The sequence below is a fragment of the Otolemur garnettii genome, unplaced genomic scaffold, assembly GCF_000181295.1.
Source record: "Otolemur garnettii isolate 467f Iridium unplaced genomic scaffold, OtoGar3 scaffold00031, whole genome shotgun sequence".
Classification (NCBI taxonomy): domain Eukaryota; kingdom Metazoa; phylum Chordata; class Mammalia; order Primates; family Galagidae; genus Otolemur; species Otolemur garnettii.
In genome coordinates, this window is record NW_003852426.1 from 2,890,234 (window position 1) to 2,908,614 (window position 18,381).

The window sequence follows — 18,381 nt, forward strand, 5'->3', positions numbered from 1 at the left end:
AAAGTGAGAGTGTACCTGATCTCCAAAACCACAAGAATTTCATATAGGACCTACAAAAAAGAAAGAAAGAAAAAAAACCTAATATAGTTCAGTTTGTGTCGGCGTGAAAATAAGAGACAAGTGTCTTAGAAGCCCATCCATTTTGTTGGGACCTTTAAATATCCTATGCATCTGGGCCATGTTGGGCCTTTGTACACTTGTGTATACAGGAGTGTGTGCATACGCACACCTACACAGATCACCTAGTGGGAGGAGGTGCCAAGGCACTGGGATGACGGGTTAACAGGGAAGGATAGGATCGATCTCTGGGCCAAAATTCTGCCAGATCCCCTCAGAGAGCTAGGTGTCCCAGTTGCTCCCCCAACACTGGGCCTGGGGCCAGTTGCATTTCTTGGCTGTCACGTGGTTTCCCGGCTTAACTGGGCTGGGGGAGGAGCAAGGTCCAGAGTCAACTTTGCCCCAAGCCCCAACTTGACCAGAAGGGAGTAGCTAGACAGACGGATCTGACCCCTCCTGGATCCTGCAGCCATGAGGCTCCTCTGGGGGCTGGTCTGGGCATCTAGCTTCTTCGCCTTGTCCCTGCAGAAGCCCAGGTCCTGGATGCACAATGCTGGCTGCTTGGGTTGGGGCAGAGCTGGCAGTGGGACCAAATTCAGGAGTGAAGGAGAGCTGGGGTGGAGGGGTCAGGGTGAAGACTGACTGTTGACCCTCACTATTCTCCCCAGGTTGCTCCTGTTCTCTCCTTCTGTTGTTCATCTGGGAGTCCCCCTGTCAGTGGGGGTACAGCTCCAAGATGTACCCCCAGGACAGGTAGTGAAAGGATCAGTGTTCCTGAGAAACCCATCCTCTAATAACGCCCCCTGCTCTCCAAAGGAGCACTTCACCCTCAGCTCAGAAAAAGACTTCGTACTTCTCAGTCTCCAGGTAATTGGACCCCACACCCACCTGCTGTTTTTGGGGACCTCCCACCTTTCCCCCCATCTGGTGTTATCATCTTTCCACCGGCCTTCTCCCCTCCTCTTCTCTTCTCACCCCTGTAGTCTTCCATGTTTCTGTCTGATCTCTGTCCTTTTCTGTCTGCTATCTCTCTGACCTACTCCCTCTTTCTCTCCTGACAGATCCCCCCAAAAGACACAAGGATCTGTGGCCTCAATCACCTCCTCAGAGGCCCCAAGGTCCAGCTGGTGGCCCAGTCACCATGGCTGAAGGGCTCTCTGGCCAAAAATACAGACACCCAGGGTGTCAACCTGCTCTTCTCCTCTCGCCGGGGGCACCTCTTTCTGCAGACTGACCAGCCCATTTATAACCCTGGCCGAAGGGGTGAGTCTTAGCCTTAGGGCCTCTGCCTTTAACCCCTTCCCAGCCCACTTACACATGTTTCATGCCCCTTAAGTGAGATAATCTTAAGAAAGCACCACATGGGAGGGTTGCGTATCAAATATACATTCCCCCCCTCCCCCCGGAGTTGAGCCCACCCTCCCTTTGCACATGGACTCCTGCTCACCTCTTTCCTCTTCCACTCCTAGTTCGGTACCGGGTCTTTACTCTGGACCAAAAGATGCGCCCCAGCACTGACACTATAACAGTCACGGTGGAGGTGAGTCGCTGACCTCTGGCCTTCCAGCCCCTGGCCACTGATGTGACCTCCCACCTGTGACCACTTCTATTCCTCTTGTAGAACTCTCATGGCCTCCGCGTGCAGAAGAAGGAGGTACATGCTCCTTTATCCATCTTCCAAGATGACTTTGTGATCCCGGACATCTCAGAGTGAGCTTCACTGACCTGGGAATTATCCCCATGACTACCCTAAGTCCTGTTTCCCATTAGGCCAGCGGTTCTTAACCTGTGGGTTGTGACCCACAGGAACTGTATTAAAGGGCCATGGCATTAAGAAGGTTGAGAACCACTGCATTAGGCTCTCTACCTCCCACACACACAGTCACATCTCCAAGATGCCCTGACCCTTCTGAGCCTCTGGCTTAACCCCACAGTCCTTCCCAGGAGACCAAGCCTCTTCATGGCTCTCCTGCACAGATGGGCTAAGTCTTTTCGTTGTCTGTCTTCAGGCCAGGGACCTGGAAGATCTCAGCCCGATTCTCAGACAGCCTGGAATCCAACAGCAGCACCCAGTTTGAGGTGAAGAAATATGGTAAGAACTAGTGACACAAAGGACAGACAGCTGTTTTCCTGAAGGAAATAAGGGTGGAAGGAGAGAGGTGGAAAAAAGGCAAGGCCAGTGAGATACTATACTATCCACAGCCCTGAGTGGAAGGGAATCTCTGAACTAGAGGCTGATCTGTCTACCCCTTCACTTTGGGTCAGTTCTTCCCAACTTTGAGGTGAAGATCACCCCTGGAAAGCCCTACATTCTGATAGTGCCAGGCCATCTTGGTGAAATCCAATTAGACATCCAGGCCAGGTAACTGCCACCACCACCACTGCCCAGTTATACTCCCCGGACTCCCCTGCTAGGTCCTACTCCCTGGGCTCCCCATTCAGTCTTAGTGGGCCATGGAGTGCTGCTGCCTTACCCCAGATCATTAGTTCCCCCACCCTTGGCCCACCCTCTTCCCAGTTTCCCTGTGGCAACAGGTACATCTACGGGAAGCCAGTGCAGGGGGTGGCGTATGTGCGTTTTGGGCTCCTGGGTGAGAATGGGGAGAAGACTTTCCTTCGGGGGCTGGAGAGTCAGACCAAGGTAGGAAAGAGGCTGGGAGGTGAAGGAGGTGAGGGAGAGGTGAGAGACACAGTCCCACTCATGTCCTGTTTTCTTCTCTGCCCCAGCTTGTGGATGGCCAGAGTCACATTTCCCTCTCAGAGGCAGAATTCCAGGGTGCCCTGAAAAAGCTTAATATTAATATTCCTGACCTCTTGGGAATGCGTTTCTATGTTGCAGCAGCAATCATTGAGTCTCCAGGTAAGTGACTTTCCTTTATTATAACCCCAGAGCCCTGTCCCTGACCTCTAAACTGACCCTCTGGTCTTCAGTACCGATACCACCCCGATGTCTCCCACCTCATCTCAGACTCAAAGCCAGGAAAGATTCAGGAGCCTGGGTCTCTCCAACTCTGTCTCTCCCCCTTACCCTGGCTCAGTTTATTTGTATTTGTTTGCTCATTCATTCATTTACCTGTCCAGCAAACATGTGTTATGTATCATATGTGTGCCACATCCTAGGCTGGGCTTTGAGTGGCCTATGCCCTGAGGAGTTCACTGTCTTGTGAGAGGGAAACACTCCCTGCTCACTCTAGTTCCTCTCCCTGGCCTCTGTCCTCCACCTCTCTGTCCTTTATCTTGCAGGGGGGGAAATGGAGGAGGCAGAGCTCACATCCTGGCAGTTTGTATCATCTCCTTTTTCCTTGGATCTTAGCAACACCAAGCGACACCTTGTACCTGGAGCCCCCTTCTTGCTGCAGGTTTTTTCTTGGGGGGAGGGGAGTCTGAGTAGGGAGAGGGGATGTTGATCAGGAGGGTACAGGGGCTCACTAACCACTTTTTACTGGCCCTTCCACCACCCATCTAGGCCCTGGTCCGTGAGATGTCCAGCTCTCCAGCCTCTGGCATTCCTGTCAAAGTTTCTGCCACATTGTCTTCTCCTGGGTCTGTTACCCAAACTCAGAACTTTCAACAAAACACAGATGGGAATGGCCAAGTCAGCATTCCCATCATTATCCCTCAGACCACCTCAGAACTGCAGCTCTTGGTAGGACTCCTCAGACCCACGGGAAATGGAGGGGGAAGGAAAGTGGGGGAAGCTGGATTCCTGAGGATCCTGGCTTAGCTTGTGGGGACGACTGGGGTACCTAGATCCTTGCCACTGACCCTACTGGCACCTGCCCTCTCTCCAGGTGTCTGCAGGCTCCCTCCATCCAGCTACAGCCAGGCTTGCTGTGAGAGCTCCCCCATCGGAAGGCTCCGGGTTTCTGTCTATTGAGTGGCTGAATCCTCGACCCCCTCATGTTGGGGATACTCTCAATCTAAATCTGCGAGCTGTGGGCATCAGTGGGGCCACCTTCTCGCATTACTACTACATGGTGTGCATGAGCCTGGGAGTCAAGGAGGGCGGGGGTGCAGAGAAGAGCTCTCTGCATGGAGCTGGGAGTGCTTCAGGTCTGGGTCTGTACCATGAAAAGGAAACCATTCTTGGCCCTCCTCTTCTTGGCCCAGATTCTATCCCGGGGTGAGATTGTGTCTATGAATCGAGAGCCCAGAAGGACCTTGACCACAGTCTCTGTGTTTGTGGATCATAACCTGGCCCCCTCCTTCTACGTTGTGGCCTTCTATTATCATAGAGGCCTCCCAGTGGCCAACTCCCTGCGAGTGGACATCCAGGCTGGGGCCTGTGAGGGCAAGGTAACTGGGATCTGGAGAGATTGCATTTATGTTGGAGAGTTAAGAGAGATCGAGGCCAGGGTGACTGCTAATAGGGCATGGATTTAGCTAGGGGTGCAGCAAGGATGCCGAGACTGAAAGAAGCTCTCTCTCTCTGACCTCTCCCACCTCCTATTCCTGCCAGCTGGAGCTGAATGTGGACAGTGACAGGGAGTATCGTGATGGGGAAACTGTAAAGCTCCGTCTGCAAACTGACTCCCCAGCCTTGGTGGCACTGGGAGCTGTGGACACGGCTCTATATGCTGTGGGTGGCAGGTCCCACAAGCCCCTTGACATGAGCAAGGTTTGTCCAGACTTTCTCCCCAGCCCTCCTGCCCCACTGTGGTTCTTTACCCTGCTGCCCTGAGCCCTGGCTCCAGCCTCTGAGTCTCACTCCAGCTCCCCAAAGACTTCTCCTCCACCTTTCCCCTGGCCTGGGCCTCATCTGCTTCCTTTCTTGGCCCTGTGGTCTCTGTCTCCACCATCTGTATCCCTTTCATATTTGTTTATTCTCTGCTCTCTCACCCATAGCTGAGTGGCTGGTTCTGCCCTTCAGTACTCTTGGCTCCCAGCATTCCTGCTTTTTCTTGCCAGGTCTTTGAAGTTATGAACAGTTATAACCTCGGTTGTGGTCCTGGGGGTGGGGACAGTGCCCTTCAAGTATTCCAGGCAGCAGGTCTGGCCTTTTCTGATGGAGACAAATGGACCTCCGCCAGAGAGAGTGAGCACAAAGGAGGAAGGGGAGGAAAGTGGCAGGAAGATAGGGAAGGAGGGAGGGCCTGAGGAGGCAGGTAGGAAGAGGAGAGATGGGAACACTGGGCAGGGGAAGGAAGGAGAGGGATGCACATACCTGATGGCTTGACTACAGTCTTGTTCTCTCCCAGGTCTGAGCTGTCCTAAGGAGAAGAAAGCCCGGAATAAAAGAAACGTGAACTTCCATAAGGCAATTAGTGAGAAGTGTGAGTTGTGGGCGCCTAGGAAGCAGCTTAAGCTCACCACTGGGGTGGGGGTTCTGCCTCTCTGCCCCTTAGCTCTTCACTGAGCCAGTATATAGTATTTCGGGCCAGAGATCCAAATTCCAGGGATAAAGGTGAGTGGTGCTGGCTCTTGCGGTTGGGGTCAGGGATGAGTATCTCCTTTTTGTCCCTTCATGCTGACACATACCTGGCCCTGCAGTGGGCCAGTATACTTCCCCAGCAGCCAAACGCTGCTGCCAGGATGGGCTGACACGGCTGCCCATGGCACGCTCCTGTGAGCAGCGGGCAGCTCGTGTGTTGGAGCCAGCCTGCCAGAAGCCCTTTCTGTCCTGCTGCCAGTTTGCTGAGAGCCTGCGTAAAAGCCAGGCCAGGGGCCAGGAGGGCCTTGGCAGAGGTGAGAGGCTGTGTGGGGCTGAGGGGGAGGCAGCAGTGCCTGGAAGGACAGAATGGCCCCCTCCTCACTCCCATCCACTGTGGTCCTCCAGTCATGGAAAAGCTGCAGGAGGAGGACCTGATTGACGAGGATGACATTGTTGTACGCAGCTTCTTCCCAGAGAACTGGCTCTGGAGACTGGAATCAGTGGACCGTTCCAAAATGTGAGGGTGTATGTGGGCCTAGCCTTGTCTCTGGGGTGTGTCTGGGCCAGCCTGGGGCCTGAAGGGCTTTCCTACCTTTCCCAATGCAGATTGACACAAGTTCTTCCTGATTCTCTGACCACATGGGAGATCCATGGCGTGAGCCTGTCTGAAAGCAAAGGCAAGGTCACCCTGCTTGGGCCTCAGGGTGCCCTTCCTCCATTTCCCTTGACTCTGCCTCCCTGCTTAGCCCTTTGCACTTAGTATAGGAAAGGGGTCCAGAGATCTGGGAAGTTGGTGCTGGCACCTACCTGACTTGGGCCAGAGAGCAGAGGCAGGCTGGGGCAGATCTGGGTTATCCCCTGCCCCTCCCTCCTGTGGCACTGAGGTCTTAATTCCCCACATCTGATTTCTGTCCCCTTCCCCATGCTCCCTCCCCAACCAGGCCTATGTGTGGCCACACCAGCCCAGCTCCGAGTGTTCCGTGAGTTCCACCTGCACCTCCGCTTGCCTATGTCTGTCCGCCGTTTCGAGCAGCTTGAGCTACGGCCTGTCCTCTACAACTACCTAGATAAAAACCTAACTGTGAGGCCCTGTGGGAGCCTGGGGGGAACCAGAAGCAGATGAGGGCTGGGGAGTGTAACTGGGCTAGAGCTCTAGCCATCCCCATTTTCCTGCCCCCAGGTGAGCGTCCATGTGTCCCCAGTGGAAGGGCTGTGCCTGGCAGGGGGCGGAGGGCTGGCCCAGCAGGTGCTGGTGCCTGCAGGCTCTGCCCGGCCTGTTGCCTTCTCTGTGGTGCCCATAGCAGCTGCTCACGTGTCCCTGAAAGTGGTGGCTCGAGGATCCCTTGACTTCCCTGTGGGGGATGCAGTGTCTAAGATTTTGCAAATTGAGGTGAGTGGAGCAGCCCCTGAATCTGGGTCTGTTCCTCACTGGCTCTATCCCTCACTGTCAGCACTTTCTACTAGGCAGGCTAAGGACCCAGCACTCAAGCCTAATGCTTTGGTCTATTCATATCTTCCACAATTTTTATCCAACTCTGTCCCTGAAGTTTAAATTCCAAGTCCTCAGGACATCTGCTCTGGCTGGGGCAGGCTGGAGTCCTGTGTGATCTCTCACAGCCATGTTTCCTCCGAGGCAGAAGGAAGGGGCCATCCACACAGAGGAGCTAGTCTATGAACTCAACCCACTGGGTGAGTGACCCCCATGCACCAGCCATCAGTTTCCTAAAGGTGTGGGTGGCCAAGGATGTGGCCAAGATGGCAAGACAGACTGCTAACTTCTCCTATCTCCCCAGACCACCGAGCCCGGACTTTGGAAATTCCTGGCAACTCTGATCCCAATATTATCCCTGATGGAGATTTCAGCAGCATTGTCAGGGTTACAGGTGGGAGTGTCCTCCAGTCCCTTCTCAGTGGCTGCCCTCAGATTCATGTGAAGCTTATGGACCCCTTTTGATCACACAGTCCCTCTCTGACCCTGGGTCCACAGGCCTGCACTGATCCCCACACTCTCCTTTCTGTATAGCCTCAGATCCACTGAATACCTTGGGCTCTGAGGGGGCCTTGTCACCAGGAGGCTTGACCTCTCTCCTAAGGCTTCCCCAAGGCTGTGGCGAACAAACCATGATCTACTTGGCTCCAACACTGGCTGCTTCCCGCTACCTGGATAAGACGGAGCAGTGGAGCATGCTGCCTCCTGAGACCAAGGACCATTCTGTGGATCTGATCCAGAAAGGTTCTGGGTGCAGGGGTGACAGGGGTGGGGCTGAGGAAGGGCAGATAACAAAAGATTGGTAGCCCAGGAGGCTAGAGGGTATGGAAGGGGGTCTCCAATGGGAACAGGGAGCATGGCTTTGGGCACAAATAGTAAAAGAGTAGGTGGGTGTCATCTGAGCAGCCTCTTCTCCTCTCTAAGGCTACATGCGCATCCAGCAGTTTCGGAAGACAGATGGCTCTTATGGGGCATGGTTACACCGGGACAGCAGTACCTGGTGAGGCTGGGAGGATGGTTCCAGGTCTCTGAGAGGGATCAGGGCTGGTGGGGACAGAGCTGATTCAATGGGGAGAATAATCAGGTCACCTGGGAGAGTGGCTGTCCCCATCGTCAGCCCATCTTCCTCATCACTAGGCTCACTGCTTTTGTGCTGAAGGTACTGAGTCTGGCCCAGGAGCAGGTGGGTGGCTCACCTGAGAAGCTGCAGGAGACGGCCAGGTGGCTGCTGTCCCAGCAGCAGGCTGATGGCTCATTCCAGGACCCCTGTCCAGTGATCCACAGGGGCATGCAGGTGTGGGCATACTGGTGGGTTGGGCCCCAGAGCACCAGTGAGAGGATTCTCTGCCCCATCCCCCTCCTGTTTGACATCTTTTTTCCCCTCGCAGGGGGGCTTGGTGGGAAATGATGAGACCGTGGCACTCACAGCTTTCGTGGCAATTGCCCTTCAACATGGGCTGTCCGTCTTCCAGGACGGAAGTGCAGAGCAGTTGAAGCAGAGAGTGGTAAGGACAGCTGAGTTTCTGCCCTTCACTGGCCCCCAGCTCTCCCTCTTTCCCCTCAGGAAGCCAGGTACCCAGCCCCCAGACCTTCCTCCTCACTTTCTTCCAGGAAACCTCCATCTCAAAGGCAAATTCATTCTTGGGAGAGAAAGCAAGTGCTGGGCTCCTGGGTGCCCATGCAGCTGCAATCACAGCCTATGCCCTGACACTGACCAAGGCCCCTGAGGACCTGCAGAATGTTGCCCACAACAACCTCATGGCCATGGCTCAGGAGACTGGCGGTAAGGGACAATATGATCTAGGCAGTATGTCTGAGACCTGGAGGATTTAGGGATCACTGAGTGTGCCCAAAGGGAGAGATTGGGTGAAGACCCTGGGAAGGAATTAAAGCATAAGTAGAGATGATCTGGCAGTAGAATTAGGAGAGCCCAACAGGGGACATCCAAGGGCTAGGCAGCTAGTATCCTGTCCTTGCCCAGCCCTGTTCACTTGTGGGTTTCTCTTCACTTCCAGAGAGCCTGTACTGGGGCTCCGTCGCCAGTTCTCAGAATAATGCTGTGTCACCCACCCTGACTCCTCGCAACCCAGCAGACCCCATGCCCCAGGCCCCAGCCCTGTGGATTGAAACCACAGCCTACGGCTTGCTACATCTGCTGCTTCGAGAGGGCAAGGCAGAGATGGCAGACCAGGCTGCAGCCTGGCTTACCCATCAGAGCAGCTTCCGAGGGGGGTTCCGCAGCACCCAGGTAGGGGCTGTCCCAAGCCTCTGGGTGTGGATAGTCCTAAGAGCAAACTCTTGAGTTCTGGTCCAACCTTCCTAGGACACAGTGATTGCCCTGGATGCCCTCTCTGCATATTGGATTGCTTCCCATACCACCGAGGAGAAAGAACTCAATGTGACTCTTACCTCCAGAGGCCGAAATGGGTTCAAGTCCCATGCGCTTCAGCTTAACAACCACCAAAATCAGGGGGTAGAAGAAGATCTACAGGTGAACCCCTCCTTGCCTGGGTTTCCATGACACCTGTCCCAAATATGGCAAGGCCAAAAGCCACCTCCATCCTCTTACCTGCGGAATCCCCAAGGCATCTCTTCCTGAGGTCCTTGGGGGAAGGCTGACTTCCTGGCTGTGTGATTTGGAGAAATTTATCTAACTTCTGAGTTTCTTTTTTCTCACCTATAAAATAATATATGCAGAGCTTACTCAATAGTTGGCTAGGCATGGTGGCTCATGCCTGTAATCCTAGCAACCTGTGAGGCCCAGGTGGATGGATTGCCTAAGCTCATGGGTTCAAGACCAGCCTGAGTAAGAGCAAGACTCCATTTCTAAGAATAGCCAGACGTTGTGGCAGGCACCTATAGTCCCCAGCCACTCAGGAGGCTGAGGCAAGAGAATCCCTTGAGCCCAAGAGTTTGAGGTTACACTCTACTGAGGGCCACAAAGTGAGACTCTGTCTCAAAAGAAAAAAACAAAAACAAAAAACAACAGGGTTGTTAGGAGGCTGAAGTGTGATATTCACATGAAGTCTTAAATTTTGTCAGAATGTGAGATGGAAAAGGGGTTAGGGTAGTTTTGAGAGAAGAGATAAGTTGTTGGAGCAGGAAATAGGTTTCCTTGCACCTTCTGACATCTCTTTCCCTTTTTTTGCTGGTGAAAGTTTTCCTTGGGGAGCAAGATAAATGTGAATGTGGGAGGAAACAGCAAAGGAACCTTGAAGGTGAGGGCTCAGGGAAGGGGCAGGGTGGGGGCAGAGAAGGGAGGAGGCGGGCTAAGTGGGAGACCTGTGGGCAGAGCGCATGGTCCAGGTGAGGAGGAAGACAGCTCAGGGTTGGTCTCCTGTGCTATTATCCTGAGCATTTCCCCCTTGTTCTGCTCTCCCCATCTCTGGGCACTTTTACCCCTGTCAGTGCAGATGGCCTCTTCCCTGACGTGTGGATTCCACATGTCCCATAGCACCTCGGACATGGCACGTCCCAAATCCCTTCTTCCTCCTGGTGTCCTTTGGCTGACTGATGGGAACCTCTTCTACTCGGAGCCCGGCAGCCTCTCTAGAGGCTATCTCAGTGGCCCCTCCCTGACCCTTTCATGATAGCCCCAATAACTCTCCCCTTTTCCCTTGCTGCCTGGGACCTTTGTCACTTGTGTCCCATATTCTGTGCTAAGACACTTGGAACTTCTCCAAACGTTACCTGTCTGAGCCATTGTCCAAACAGCAGTGAGACATTCTAAAAACATCTGTCAGATTAGCCTTGGAGAAAAGTTAGTCTCTCTTACCTCATCATGACTCTCATAGTTGGGTTTTGCCCACCTCTCTGGCCAGAAAGACCCACTCACCTACACAGATGTCTGTGCCTTTCATGTCTTTCTCCTGCTTATTGTCCCCTGGAACAAGCTCTTTCCTTCTCCAAGCCTCAGCCAGAGGCCTTTCCTGAACCTTCCATTCCAGCCTCCTCTGTGCACCATCTGGAGTGCTAACCTCTGAGGGCATACCCCTGCTTCTTCACCTCTATGTCACTGTCTTGCCTAAAACCTGTGGCATATCTGGTGCCCACTCATGTGTATGAACTGTCCGGTGAGGGGATGAGAAGGGATTGAAGGCCTTATATCCTCTTTACCAGGGAGATGCCCTTAAGGCATGGCACTGGAAAGAAGTCTGTGTCCCCAAGTGTCTTTTGACCTCTCCCTGCCCCTTCTTGAGCTAGGTTCTTCGCATCTACAATGTCTTGGACATGAAGAACACTACCTGCCAAGACCTTCATATTGAAGTGACAGTCCAGGGCCATGTTGAGTACACGAGTAAGTGTTGGGGTCAGGAGGCCTTGGGGCTCAGCAGGGCTGGTGCAGGGACCTGAGTGGCCATCCTGGCCCCTCCTTACAATGCTTCCTTGTGCAGTGGAAGCAAATGAAAACTATGAGGAATATGATTATGAGGAACAACTGGCCAAGGATGACCCAGGTGCCCACGTGCAGCCCGTGACGCCCCTGCAGCTGTTTGAGGGACGGAGGAACCGCCGTAGGAGGGAGGCGCCCAAGGTGGTGGAGGAGGAGGAATCCAGAGTGCAGTACACTGTGTGCATATGGTGGGCTCCGGGATCCACACAGGGCCTGGGAGGAGGGTGGGACCCAGGCTGGGGCTGGGCATGTGGAACCTGTGTAGGCCAAATCTGCTAACAGGTCACATCTCTCTTCAGGCGGACTGACAAGGTGGGGCTATCTGGCATGGCCATTGCAGATATCACCCTCCTGAGTGGATTCCATGCCCTGCAGGCTGACCTGGAAAAGGTGCGGGCAGCTGCCCAGAGCAGCCTCTTCTTCCCTCAGGGGCTGAGCCCTGTCATGGGCAGGGCCCAGGGCCACCAACCTGTGACCTTCTCTTCCCCACAGCTGACCTCCCTCTCTGACCGTTACGTGAGTCACTTTGAGACCGAGGGGCCCCATGTCCTGCTATACTTTGACTCGGTAAGTGAGGAGGGGTGATGCAGGAAGGGAATCGGGGGCACCGTGTTCACTGAGCATGTGTTATGAGGTTTCTCAGGAGACAGCTTTGTCAACAGCCAGTGATGTTGAGAACCTGCGACAGCAGCAGGAGGACAGGACAAGAGTGTGAGCCACGTGAGCCACAGCATAGTAAGGGTCAGATCTCTAGGAGGCCACTGCTATAGGCACAGGCAGGCACAACTGCCAGGGTACCCTGAGGGCTTGTGAAGGGAGCCTTTCATAAAACAGATTTTATTCAACTTGAGGGGCTGCCTTTGTTCTCTTATTGAAATTCCTAGTGTTTTTTTTAAGTATTAAAGTATATTTTCTTTTGCAAAGTAATGGTAGCCATACATGATAGTTATATTTGTCTTTTCTTTTTTTTTTTTTTTTTTTTTTGTTTTTTTTTTTTTTTTTTTGAGACAGGAGCCTCAAGCTGTCCCCCTGGGTAGAGTGCCGTGGCATCTCAGCTCACAGCAACCTCCCACTCCTGGGCTCAAGCGAGTCTCTTGCCTCAGTCTCCCAAGTATCTGGGACCACAGGCACCCGCCACAACGCCCGGCCATTTTTTGGTTGTAGCTGTCATTGTTGTTTGGCGGGCCCGGGCTGGATTTGAACCCGCCACCTTGGGTGTACATGGCTGGCGCCTTAGCCACTTGAGCCACAGGCATCGAGCCTATATTTGTCTTTTCATGGTCTTACTTGACTAAACAGTTATCAACCCTCTTATGGCCCTCCAAGATTTTTTTTTTTTTTGAACATTTCCTATAACTTCTGGGAGAAAATATGAGAAAGGCGGGTGGCCAGCATTAGCTAGGTATTTGTGGGTCAGGAAGACACTGTGGGCAGTGCCCTCATCAGCTGGAGAAGCCAGGAAGAGCAGTCTGGGTTGAACATGATGGAGAATGTGGAGCTCTGAAGGTTCCTGGGTAGGGAGCTGATGATGTGGTAGCCCAGCTTAGGAGAGGCCCTGGCAGGGGACCAGGCTTGGCTGGGCCTGTGTGGCTGTGAGAAGGGAGTTGGGCAACTCGGGGTGATGGAACCTGCTGGCAGAGCATGGCAAATAAAGGAGGACCCAATGGTATCTGTGATAAACATGAGGCTGTCAGGAGGGTGAGTGGGTTTGGGGGGCAGGTAGAGTGTGCTGGAGAATGTACAAGTCCTACCAAGAACCTAATGCAAGGATGGGGCTGAAAGTTCAGTTTGGGAACCATCAGCCTGAGTGGGTATGGTGGAGCCAGGGAGTGGTTGAGACACCCCCTCCCAGGGAGCATGGAGGAAGAGAAGGGAGAAGGGAGTGTGAGGAATACCAGGTCAGAACCCCCAGAAGCTAACCCTTAGCTTAGGGAGAGTTTCACAGAGAGTGTGTGTATGATGCAAGACTTTGCAGAGAGCCTGGGGCAGCGAAGACTGGGACAAGGTCACCATGGGGGCTGTGAAGTCATCAGAGACCTTGGGTAGCAGCTTTTCAAGTTCTGTCAACAGGAAGATTAACAGAATGTGAAGGACACGAGTGATAAGATCAATGAGACCCAACAGAAGCAGGCCAAGGAAATGTGGCACAGTAACCTTCAGGGCCCAGGGACTGGGTCCCTGATCTCTCCTCCCCACCTGTCCCAGGTCCCTACCTCCCGGGAGTGTGTGGGCTTTGGAGCAGTGCAGGAGGTGGCCGTGGGGCTGGTTCAGCCAGCCAGCGCAACCCTGTATGACTACTACAACCCTGGTGAGCACTCTGGGGACACCCTGGCATTCAGGGGAGGTTTTGGATAAGTGCCCTCCTATGGGACATCAGGAACTGGGATATTGAAGGGTGGCTGAGAGCCCTGGGGCTCCACGAGATCGAGGAGGCAGAGAGGAGAAGAGGGGCTCGCTCTTAACTCCTCTTTCTGCTTTTCTCCAGAGCACGAATGTTCTGTGTTTTATGGGGCACCAAGTAAGAGCAAACTTTTGTCTACCCTGTGCTCCAGGGATGTCTGCCAGTGTGCTGAGGGTGAGACTCAGGGGCTGGGGTGGAATGGGAGGATGAGATGCTAGGGGGCTATGCCCTGTCTTATGTGGGCCCCCACTTCCAGGAAAGTGTCCTCGCCAGCGTCGAACGCTGGAGCGGGGGCTGCAGGAGGAGGATGGTTACAGGATGAAGTTCGCTTGCTACTATCCCCGTGTGGAGTATGGTCAGTCTCCCCGGCCCTGCCTGACCCGCCTTCAGGACCAGCTATTCTGGTCTTCCTGGGTTTGCCTGTTCCTCTCACAGGCCCACAGGCAGCCTCTTTGCTCTGACACTGACTTCCATCCCTCTCAGTCTCCAGGTAAGTAACTTTCTCCTCTTCCAACCCCTTCTTAGGCTTCCAGGTTAAGGTTCTCCGAGAAGACAGCAGAGCTTCCTTCCGCCTCTTTGAGACCAAGATCACCCAAGTCCTGCACTTCAGTATGAAGGGAACCAGAGAGGCGGGTGGGGCTAGAGGGAGATGGGAAGGCTGAAGTCTGGGTTTGGGGCCTGACTGCTAGAATTGTGAAAATTCAGACATGTCTGAGCGTAAATCCCCCCCTAGCCTCTCAGAAACCCTGGGCTTGCCCATAGCAGGGAAGCAGTAGCAGCTCTCTTGGGGTGGCCAAGGTTAAATGAGTGGTCTGTGAAGAGCCCTGGCCCTGTGCTCACCCTGCACCTTCTTTTCCCCTCTGACCACTCTGATGTGATGTGTGTTACCCTTATCCCCTCAGCCAAGGATGACAAAGCCACTGCCCATCAGACCCGCAACTTCCTGGTTCGAGCCTCTTGCCGCCTTCATTTGGAACCTGGGAAAGAATATTTGATCATGGGTCTGGACGGGGCCACCCATGACCTTAAGGGAGAGTGAGTTTCTGGTCCCCTCAGGCATTTGCTCTCATCATGCCCAGTGACCTTCCTCAGGGAACAGATTCTGGCACCTAGGCCCTGTCCCCTCAGAAGCTAGGTCTTCCTGCTCTCCGCCTGTCATTCCCTGACCCCTGCTGACTGCCCCTTTCTCCCTGCAGCCCCCAATACCTGCTGGACTCGAATAGCTGGATCGAGGAGATGCCCTCTGCACGCCTGTGCCAGAGCACCCGCCAGCGAGCAGCCTGTGCCCAGCTCAGGGACTTCCTCCAGGAGTATAGCACTCAAGGCTGCCAGGTGTGAGGGCTGCCCCCCTGCTTCCCTCAAGAGGGGCCGGAGCCAGAGAGAGATGATGCCTGCACATGCTGCTGCTCCTGGTCCCCTGAACACAGCCCCCAGACAGGGTTGGAGTCATAATAAAGGCCTTTGGAACAAAGTGTCAATGTGCATCTCTAGGACTGAGTAGTGTCCCTCTGCCCATTTCAGGTTCTGGGGTTCAGGCTAGGTTTGCACAATCTTGGACGCTCAGAGCCTGGATAACCTCTGGGTTGTCCAGTTCTGCTGAACTCTCCCAGATGACTCACTAGCAGCTTCTTTCATCATGGGACTACCCTAAGTAGAATCAGGTCCCAACAGCCTGTACCCTGAGCTCCAGTATGTATACTGAGGGTCCGCCATTGCCACTTTGTCACTGGTCACTGCAGCCTCAGGCAGGGCTTTTGCTGAGTGGACACTCAGTTCTTCTGTCTATGAGTTCCCCAACTCTGTTACCATACAGCTGGCACTTCTGGGGTCCATTGATTTTAGCTAAATACTGGTCAGTTGACAGCCTGCTGACACTTGATCATGTTATCAGTGGCATTAGGTAACTTTTCCAGAATTGTATAATCCTTAGGGCAGATGATGTCTTCATCCTAGTAATTTTAAACAAGCCAAAAGTCTGACTGGTGTGTATGTTAATACAAAGCAGTTTTTGAGGAAGCTGCTGTCCTACTGGGGCCTACCTTCGCCACCCTGTCAGACTAACTTTACCCCATGTGATAGCACCTCTGGGGTCTGCAGTGGTGACCTAGAAATCTGTCCAAAGAAGTTAACTGAGATCAGTTTTGATGGAAACCATGACAGCTCAGCAGCCTGCATACAGTCATTCAACAGAAACTCATGGAACTCTCCCTCCTTGCTATACCCTGTGCCAAGTACAAGATACAGCTGCCAACTCACTCCAGGGGCTCATCACTGGGAGAGAGATGAGGATGGGCAGTCTCCTTCCTCTGTGAAAGGTGTGTCAGGGGGCTGCATAATTCTGTGAAGATCTAACCTTGTCAGGGGCAGTGCCAGAAGAGGGGTGGGGAAGGCTTCCTGGAGGAGATGGCACCTAAGTTGGGCTTCTGAAGGCTGAGAAGGAGGCAAGAAGCAGGGGGGAATGAGGCCATTGGAGATAGAAGAAAGAGAATATACAAGGCCCAGAGGCCAGGGCAGCACAGTACATTGGAGGTACTGTGTGCGACTGCTCATGTTTGGAATTTGGATTTGCTAGTGGGCCGCAAGGGATAGGTTCGGCCAGGTCAGTGGAGTAAATTTCTAAAGGGACATTCACAAATGTGCCAACCTTCCAGGTCACTCTTCTTTCAAATCGAACCCCTTCTGGCTCGGGACCCATAGCACAGTGGCTATGGCGCCAGCCACATACACCAAGGCTGGCAAGTTCGAAACTGGCTCAGGTCAGCTGAGGCAACAATGACAACTGCAAATTGAGTCCCTTCTTATTCCATGCAACTTTGAGAAGTTCTGACCTTTCTCAGTATTTCAGAGGTTTGCTGGGGCTCTTGCTTACATGACCCTATGGTTGTCCTTCAGATCTTTGTCCCCAAAGCCAATCAGCATGGTGGTGGCATAAACTCATTTGCCAGGGCCAAGGATTTCATTGTAGTTATGCAATGAAAGAAGGTGGCAGTTGTCACTACCCAATCCCAGAAATCCCAAGCCTGTTCTTTCTCTCCCGGTCCCAGCCATGAATCCAGGCTGAGCCTATGCCTCTTCCACTGGGACCTCAGCAGTAAACTTGTCAACCTAGTGGGTGGCACGACTGGGACTTGACCTGTGCTCTCTAGCAGTACAGCCTGTACTCTGGGTAAAGCTGTGAGTAGAGAGACTCGCTCATAGGCAATGGGTCTGTCTAAAGAATCAGGGATGGGAGCTAGGGGACAGTGTGGGTCTTGGGCTACATCCAACTTCTCATGCACACTCCAGGTGACACTGGCTTCTCACTGAGCACTGCCACCCACCTGACTTTGGCATGGTGTCACCCTAAACCCATCAACTGCCTCCTTACCCACAAAAGTGGTCCCTGATAGGCACTTGCTCCAGTGGAACTCACCCTTTATGGCTATGGATTCCAAACTATTGTTGGACTCTTGATCCTGACCCAGCTGTGACTATTGAACTCCTTCCTGGAAACTTTGGAATTGATGGGGGCATGCCCGGTTATGCCGGGAATCTACACTCTCCCTGTCTGGACTCTAGTCCTGGAAGGCAGTTCTGATCCGCCTGAGCCTGGTGACACAAGGAACTTAACTACAGAGGAGATCAAAGCAGATGGAAAGAGGAGGGGAGAACAGAGAATGGAAAAAGCTCCAGAGTGGGGGCTTTTTCCAACTGTCCCTCTCTGGGGCTTTTTCTGTTCCCTATCTCTGGCCTTCTAATGCCAATGAGGTCTTCTTCTCTGCTTTCCTGTTCTTGGGTTCTGTGAACTACTCCTGTATTTGTAGAACAATTCTTATTTTTGTCAAGCTAGTGTCTTTTCCTTGCAACCAAAAACAGGTGCTCCTAGCAACTAAAGGTTTAGATTTTGCAGCTATCTTGCCAGCCTGGAATCCTGGATTTGCCACTTTCTAGCTGTGCTCTTGGGCAAGCGACTCTTGCTTCTGTTTCTTCATCCATGAAATGAGGACAATACTAATGTTGCGTACACAGCAGGGTTGTGAAGAGTTGAGTTAATGTGGGGCAGGATGTGGTGGCTCATGGCTCACGCCTTTAATCCCAGCACTTAAGAGGCTGAGGTGGGTGGATTTCTTGAGCTCACAGGTTTGAGACCAGCCTGAGCCTGAGCGAGACCCTTTCTCTAAAAATAGCCGGGTGTTGTGGCAAGCGCCTGTAGTCCCAGCTACTTGGGAGGCTGAGGTATGAGCATGCTTGAGCCCAAGAGTTTGAGGTAGCTGTGAGCTATGACACCGTGGTACTCTACCAAGGGTGACAAAGTGAGACTCTGTCTCAAGAAGAAAAAAACAAAAAGAATTGAGTTAATGTAGACAAAGCATTAGAACAGTGTCTGATAACATAGTAAGTGCTCCAAATGGGGGACCATACATCTCTTGGTCTTCTGGACATGTTTGAGAGTGGAAGGGGGCACTATTATTAATTATACTGGAGCTACAGATATATAGTGGAAGGCCTCAGGCAAACCAGGACATATGGTCACCCCATCTGCAGATTACAAACAAGCAAAAACACAAATCCCTTCCACCTTATTTCGCTCTTCAGGCAATCCTGGAGGGCATGTAGGTGAGGACTGCTATTTTTTTTTTTTTTTTTTGAGACAGAGCCTCAAGCTGCCCCCCTGGGTAGAGTGCCGTGGC

The 18,381-nt window shown here is 53.1% G+C and overlaps 2 protein-coding genes across 2 annotated transcripts in view; both read left to right on the forward strand.

Annotated features, from left to right (window-relative positions):
* The first annotated feature begins 449 nt into the window (after positions 1-449).
* On the forward strand, positions 450-15,189 carry LOC100951234 (complement C4-A). Its single transcript, XM_003789049.3, has 41 exons — positions 450-593; positions 726-924; positions 1,119-1,320; positions 1,527-1,597; positions 1,679-1,767; positions 2,067-2,149; positions 2,323-2,419; positions 2,593-2,698; positions 2,785-2,917; positions 3,301-3,416; positions 3,524-3,703; positions 3,849-4,034; positions 4,168-4,353; positions 4,517-4,675; positions 4,966-5,092; positions 5,256-5,330; positions 5,548-5,742; positions 5,834-5,945; positions 6,035-6,105; positions 6,370-6,509; positions 6,609-6,818; positions 7,066-7,117; positions 7,222-7,311; positions 7,452-7,661; positions 7,842-7,917; positions 8,055-8,211; positions 8,306-8,422; positions 8,529-8,700; positions 8,933-9,165; positions 9,241-9,408; positions 10,076-10,135; positions 11,121-11,214; positions 11,312-11,498; positions 11,610-11,700; positions 11,803-11,877; positions 13,516-13,618; positions 13,796-13,885; positions 13,968-14,066; positions 14,237-14,320; positions 14,614-14,746; positions 14,908-15,189. The coding sequence occupies exons 1-41, from the start codon at positions 529-531 to the stop codon at positions 15,047-15,049; spliced, it is 5,235 nt and encodes a 1,744-aa protein (XP_003789097.1). The 5' UTR covers positions 450-528; the 3' UTR covers positions 15,050-15,189.
* Positions 15,190-16,767: 1,578 nt separating this feature from the next.
* LOC100963190 (steroid 21-hydroxylase) overlaps positions 16,768-18,381 on the forward strand; it is a 4,749-nt gene continuing 3,135 nt past the window's right edge. Inside the window, exon 1 of the mRNA XM_023512933.1 lies at positions 16,768-16,885. The gene's annotated coding sequence lies outside the window, so the exon portion shown is untranslated. The remainder of the gene's footprint in view (positions 16,886-18,381) is intronic.